The following is a 7,476-nucleotide window of genomic DNA, read 5'->3' as shown; positions in this document are numbered from 1 at the left end:
TTTCGTAACGTAATCTCAAACCATTTTAGATCTGGATACACGCTAATGTTGGACGGCCGCACCTGCAACGATATCAACGAATGTGCAGACAATCCGCGAATTTGTAGCGGAGGAAACTGTACAAATACCCATGGAGGATTCACGTGTCTATGTACGAAAGGTTTAATTGCTGGACCTGGCAACAACTCGTGCTTGGGTAAATACGTAATCTCTCACGACGGTGAGTACTCAACATTTTTGTTATAGACATTGACGAATGTAGACAGAACCCGAATATTTGTGGTAATGGGGAATGTATTAACACCTTGGGATCCTTCCAGTGTAGGTGTGAGGAAGGGTATTCCGTCAAACCTGGGGAAGAACATGTTTGCTCAGACGAAGATGAATGCTATCTGGGCATATACACTTGCGATGTAAACGCCGATTGCATTAATAATCCAGTAAGTCTTTTTTCTATTTCATTAGCACTATCTCAAGCGTTTGCGTTCTAGGGATCGTACCAATGCCGATGTCAAGATGGTTTCACAGGGAATGGTGTTAGCTGTAGAGATATTAATGAATGTCTTACAAATAATGGCGGTTGTAATCAAAACGCGCAGTGCATCAACACTGATGGTTCCTTCAAGTGCGTCTGTGACACTGGTTTCAAAGGAGATGGTTATGAATGTTCTGATATCGATGAATGTTCAAATGATCCAACGCTTTGTGAAAATGGACAATGTTTAAATTATCCTGGCGCGTTTAGGTGCGAGTGTGACATGGGATTTATGCATCCAGATGAGCATAAGGACCAAGCATGTGTCGGTAAGTAATTTACAGATTGCTTGGGAATGTGTCTCTCAGGGACGTCTTAGATAAGGAGTACGCACGTGACATGAGGTCTCCTTCTTTTAAGCAAATATTTAAAATTGTTGCACTTCTACAAGTTTATCAGAGCTATGCACGATATAAAAAGGCCCCCTCTCGAATTTACTTACATTTCCAAATTCTCTCTAAAATCGCACGTATTCTTTCGTGTTCTATTATTTCTGCCTAAGTAAATTAATGTTATATTCCAAATTATCCGGTTTTGTAGGAGCTACTTTAATAACAACACGCGGGGGGCCTAGGAAGCTTTTAAGACGTCCCTGAGTTAATGAACGAAAGTGTATGAACGGATGGAGACGTGAACAATCGAAATAGGAGACTGTGAAAGTGATATCCCTTTATAGAGACAATTGAAATTTCCGAATTGTACCATTTAGGAATTAGTCTTTTGTATATGCCAATAGTTATATAGTATTATTGTAATTTTAATCTTTAACAATTTACTTACACTATAAGCAAGAGAACACTTTATTGTTCAACCTTACTTCATGGAACATCAATGATATAAAATTAATTAAATGTTAATAGAGAAACCATTCCTAAATTTATACGATTTGTGAAGCTATAGAAATATTGAAACATATCAGAATTTTATAAAAGATTTCTATTATTGACAATTTTTTAATCTAGTTTCCATTACTACAAACAAAGGTTTTTCTCCAGCCGTGTAAAAATTTGTTATTTGTCAGCACAATTAGCTTCGATAGTTGACAATTATTATACTAAAGTAATGTGATGTTACTACACACAACACTTTCTCTTAGCATATTTTTCCCCCTATACACTAATTATACGTCTATTGTATGTAAAAAGATATACTTAACAACAATGTCTTATGTATGCGTTTACATATGATTTAACATCAAGATCTTGGTTGGAGAAAAAATAGTAGTGTAATTTGGATAAAAAGTGAACCTTTTGTTCGCAAATGTTGCGTTCGATCGGCTGCGGACATGATTGATGCACTTTTTACCCTCGTAACATATTACACTATTAATGGTGTTCTATAGTTGTATAAGATTTGTAAATGAGTTTGAATAACTCGGTCATTCATAACAATGACACCCTACCTTCTAACGGAATTGAGGGTTGGGTGATTGACTGACTGTAAATTTCATCGAGACTGAGCACCTTCTCATCAAAAATCATCGACCAAATTTATTACTAGGGTCTCTTGTAAAGGATTGAGGCAAAATGATGAATGATATTTAATTAATTAGTCAGATAGGAAACTTTGCCCTTTAAAAATTTTCTCAATTTACAGACATCGACGAATGTCAAATGTTTAACAATTTATGTGTTCACGGAACTTGCGAGAACGTTTTCGGAATGTTCAGATGCGAGTGCCGTGATGGATTTAAACTGGATAGCTCCGGTGGTAACTGTACTGACGTAGACGAATGCGATAGCCCGCAATCATGCGTATACGGCTCATGCCAGAACGAAGAGGGCACTTATAGATGCATTTGTCCACCCAATTATGATATGATTTCGGAAGGAAATGCGTGCATTGGTAAGCAAACTAAAACCATTCGTACCTGTTAGAAAAGCTGTACCATTCAGATCGAAGAACTTCAAGATGTTTTCTTGAAATTGATAATCAAGGTATATGCCAGTTGCCTACGGCGGATTACGTAACGAAAGCTTCTTGTTGCTGCTCGGTTGGTAAAGCATGGGGTCCCCATTGTGAACTGTGCCCTATTCCTGGAAGTCCAGAGTACGATGAAATATGTCCGGGAGGTTTAGGTTATAAACCAAACGAAATCACTGTAAGCGATAATTTCGTAGATTTCCCAAATTTAATTTGATGCGCCATTGTAGGTGGTTCTAGAGGACATTAACGAGTGTGAAGAACACGAAAATATTTGTAGAAATGGTCATTGTACAAACACTTTTGGCAGCTTTATGTGTTCTTGCAACGAAGGTTTTCATTTAGATCAATCAGGAGTAGAATGCATTGACGTGGATGAGTGCGTTGAAAATCCAGGAATTTGCAATGTTGGACGTTGCATAAACGAACATGGACGCTATTTCTGCGAGTGTCCTGAAGGATATATGCCGTTACCTGGAGGAAGTTAGTATGCCAACCCTATTAGTAGTTAAATTAACTGTAAATATGTAGGGGAGTGCGTTGATATGAGAAGAGATGTATGCTTCCTCAACTACAGCAGGTGGACATGTTCGCTGCCAATGACTCAAAATCAAACGAAAAAGCTGTGCTGTTGTTCAATGGGTCAAGCATGGGGTCAGCCGTGTGAACCATGTCCGATTCAAGGCACCAGTAGGTATATGGGAAACATTCGCGATTTACTTTTATTACTTAAATTGTTACGAAATGCTAATGTAAACTTAATATTTATCTAGGTGAATACATTACATTATGCGGTGTGCGACCTGGCCAGATTATCAACCCAATGACAAACCAAAGTGAAGGAATTGATGAGTGTCAACTCATGCCTACAATGTGCACACATGGCGTCTGTGTGAACACGCCCGGAAGTTTCGAATGCCAGTGCAATCGCGGTTTTATATACGACATCAATTCGCACCAATGTATAGACGAAAATGAATGCCTGCGCCAACCAAATCCGTGTGAAGGAAATGCTCAATGTGTAAACCTACAAGGCAGCTTCGAATGCAGATGTCCAGAAGGATATAAACATGGTTCCAGCTTTATGGATTGTGTTGATATAGATGAATGTATCGAGCATCCGAATATTTGCAACAATGGAGATTGTAAGAATCTACAGGGCAGCTTCCAGTGCATATGCCACGTTGGTTATTTACTCACACCTTCAAGAGATAACTGTCTAGATATTGACGAGTGCGTTAGACATCCCAACATTTGTAACAATGGCACTTGTTTGAATGTGGTCGGTACTTACAAGTGTCATTGCAACCCCGGTTTCAAGCTAAGTCACACCAACGATTGCGTCGACATAGACGAATGTCATATGATGCCATTTTTATGTCGAAATGGACGATGCCGAAACACTATCGGATCATTTGCTTGTGAATGTGCTTCCGGATATACATTAACGGCGGATCATCATAATTGTCGCGATGTGGACGAGTGTCACGAAGTAAGTCGCAATATGTGTTTAGTAATGCATTAAACCTAAACAAATTCAGGTGCCCGGTACATGCCCATCACCTGGACAATGCCTAAATATTATGGGTTCATTTGTATGCACTTGCCCAGAAGGTTATGAACTCAGCCAGGTTACCAATAGATGCGAAGATATTGACGAATGCCAAACAAATCCGGGTATTTGCGAGAATGGTGTATGTACGAATACGGATGGTGGCGCCTTTTGTACATGTCCCAGTGGTTTCATTTTGGACCCTAAGATAATGTCGTGCGTGGATATTCGACAGGAACAATGCTACGACGATTTCTCGAGAAACCAATGTGCCGCCCCTCGCGGTTTTCAGATTACCATGAAGGAATGCTGTTGTTCACGTGGAGCTGCATGGGGTCGGTACTGCCAACAGTGTCCTAAAGAAGGCACAGGTAATATAATCTATATAGAAAATTGTACCTAAGACTGCATAAAATTTTTAGATGATTTCTCGAAATTATGTCCTGAAGGACCAGGGCGAATGGATTCCGGAAACGATCTCAACGAATGTGAATTAATGGCGAATGTTTGCGAAGGAGGAGACTGTATAAATACAGACGGTTCATTCCGATGCGAATGCCCAATGGGGTATGCCTTAGATTCGACCGGTAGAAAGTGTGTCGATGATAACGAGTGTGTCACGACACAAAATGTTTGTGGCAATGGTACATGTAACAACGTAATTGGAGGTTTTGAGTGTTCCTGCGATGACGGATTTGCACCGGGTCCTATGCAGGTCTATTTCTGCGTTTAATTTCGTCACCTCACTTGATAACCGTTATTGATTTACAGGTATGTGAAGATGTTAATGAGTGCCTCGAACTGGGCAACCAGTGTGCGTTTAGATGTCATAACGTTCTTGGATCGTTCAGGTGCATTTGTCCATACGGTTATGCTTTAGCTCCAGATGGTCGTCATTGTCAAGGTTAGTATTATCATTAGGTACTATAGATAACTACAATAAGCGAACAAGTTATGAAACGAACTTAATTATGTGACGAGGGACTCGAGAGTAAGGTTGAGATACAGAAGTCGAGAAACACCCGTTTCTAACCGCAGGCATTGCGGCCCGATCGCCTTTCTGCATGGGAGTCAGAATGTACAAAACGCACTGTTGAAGCTATGGTTGTCGGTACTTCCAAATTATAAGCTATCGCATTTGGGATTGTGGTACTGTTGAACGCCTTTGGTGAAGATTTCTGTTATATACCCTTCATACTTAATTATGCATCATAGCGATAATTGCATCCCCTGATGTCATCAATCCGAAAAAAAACATTTTTATTAATTTTTTTATAGATGTTAACGAATGTTTGACACCGGCCAATAACTGCAAATTCGAATGCAAGAACTTAATTGGATCTTTCATGTGCATCTGTCCGGAAGGATACACGCAAGTAGGTTTAACAGATGATTGCCAAGACATCAACGAGTGCGCAGTAAATCCGGGAATATGCCAGAACGGACACTGCTTCAACCTGTTGGGATCGTACAGGTGCGATTGCTTCGAAGGATACGAGGCATCACAAGATCGAAAATCCTGCATCGGTTTGTATCGGTTATTAAATGTTATCCTTATACTTACGCTACCATTACAGACAAAAGGCAAGGTTTCTGCTTTAGACAATTAATTCAAGGTCGCTGCACCGCGCAGAATTTGGAAATGAATCGCGTAACGAAAGCTGATTGCTGTTGTTCAATGGGAGAAGCGTGGGGTCCGCGATGTGAAATGTGCCCGCCGAAATATTCACCTCAGTATCAAGAGCTTTGCTTAGATAGTGGATTTACTGTTGATGGCTCAGGTAATTATTACCCACGAGAAACAATGTACTATTCTCTTCTGCAGATGTGGATGAGTGTACAACAATTCCGGACCTATGCAGAAATGGTCGCTGTATTAATACGCTTGGATCGTATAGATGCATGTGTCACAAGGGCTTCAAGGTTGATCCCAGTGGAATTTATTGTAGAGGTTCGTTATTGGCAATAGTGGCCTAGTATCCATTATATAACTTACACGAAACTATAAATTTCAGACGTCAACGAATGTCAATTGATTCCTTCTCCTTGTAAACATATTTGTCACAATACCGAGGGTAGTTACGTCTGCGCTTGTCCGCCAGGATTCCTACTAAATCCCGATGGTGTGTCTTGTCGCGACCTTGATGAATGTAGCACTGGGCAGCATATGTGTCAGCATATCTGTATTAACACGCATGGCAGTTACACGTGCTCGTGTCCAAAGGGATACAACCAAGTTGGGGATGATTGCGAAGGTAACCAACCAACCATATAACCAATTTCACTAATAATCGCAATATCCAGATATAAACGAATGCGAAGAGTTAGGAGTTTGTCCAAAACCGGGCCGTTGTGTAAATACTTTAGGTAGCTTTAGATGTGTGTGTCCGAGAGGTTTCCAACTGGATCCTACTGGAACTTATTGTGTCGACTCCGATGAATGTTTGGATGATACAAAATGCCCAGAGGGTACGTAGAGTGTACTTACTATCATAATTTATCACTACCGTAATTTTAGGCTGCCAAAATCTTATTGGAGGATACCGCTGTGGTTGCCCTGATGGATATTCCTTGCATAATTACTATAATCAATGTGTTGATGACAACGAATGTCTGAATACTCCGTGCGGCGATGGAGGCAATTGCTTTAATACTCCTGGAAGCTACAGATGTGGTTGTCCAGATGGGTATCAATTTGATTCCAAACTCAATATATGCCTTCAAGTAATTTCTACACACACTTTAAGGAATTAGGGTAATTTAATTTTTTTTAGGTCAGTTCTGGGTGCGTTGGAGCTCCTTGTGCTTTCGGATGCACATCGTATGGAGGTATGTATTCGTGCGACTGTCCACAAGGCTATCAACGTATTGGACAAGGCCATTGCTTATCAACAATATCGCCATCTTCCTCCAATTACGCTCCCGATTTCGGAAATGTACCAACCTATGCTATAGGCGGTGATAGGACATCTGACGACAAAATTATAACTGGTGAAGGATGTTTCTCATGCAAGGTATGTAGCTGTATAGGTAGATTCTCTTGGGGTTTTTAGAACACTCTTCCTTGTTAGATAAACGGTAGGCATCGCCGGCATTCGACACAGAGGAGCAATTCAACTAGTGGCGAGGAAGTACTGCGTAGGATTTTGAAGAGATCTACGGGCCACGTTAGAGCAAGGAGGCATCATCATGGTGAAGAACTGTTGCTGAATATTCACCTACAGCAAACTAAACATAAGATGCGGATTTTAAAACTTCAACCTGCCGTGAAGGTGCGTGCCCTTTAATTTTTTCTCAAGTTTTTTAATGAATATTTCTATTCTAGAGCGACGTAGAATATTCCATAGCGAAGGGAAATGACAGAAACAAGTTCCAATTAGTCAAGAAATACGGCGTATGGGCATTGCATTTCAAGAGAAGACTAAAACATACAGGAAACTTTGACCTTACAATACACGGCAAACCT

The 7,476-nt window shown here is 40.4% G+C and overlaps 1 protein-coding gene across 1 annotated transcript; it reads left to right on the top strand.

The window, feature by feature from the left end:
- On the top strand, positions 1 to 7,476 carry LOC116163869 (fibrillin-2-like; the record flags this gene model as incomplete). The annotated part of the gene is made up of 20 exons (XM_031477998.1): positions 1 to 196; positions 247 to 440; positions 492 to 804; positions 2,132 to 2,380; positions 2,431 to 2,636; positions 2,689 to 2,941; positions 2,990 to 3,148; positions 3,232 to 3,950; positions 4,000 to 4,381; positions 4,433 to 4,725; positions 4,782 to 4,914; positions 5,289 to 5,537; positions 5,588 to 5,791; positions 5,836 to 5,961; positions 6,026 to 6,265; positions 6,315 to 6,479; positions 6,529 to 6,734; positions 6,785 to 7,024; positions 7,082 to 7,282; positions 7,336 to 7,476. Coding segments are annotated over 20 exons (4,869 nt in total), but the record flags the coding sequence as incomplete, so codon positions are not given.

This window comes from Photinus pyralis, unplaced genomic scaffold (assembly GCF_008802855.1).
Source record: "Photinus pyralis isolate 1611_PpyrPB1 unplaced genomic scaffold, Ppyr1.3 Ppyr1.4_LG2, whole genome shotgun sequence".
NCBI lineage: Eukaryota > Metazoa > Arthropoda > Insecta > Coleoptera > Lampyridae > Photinus > Photinus pyralis.
Note: the sequence above shows the minus strand (reverse complement) of the source record. Positions and strands in the feature narration are given on the sequence as shown.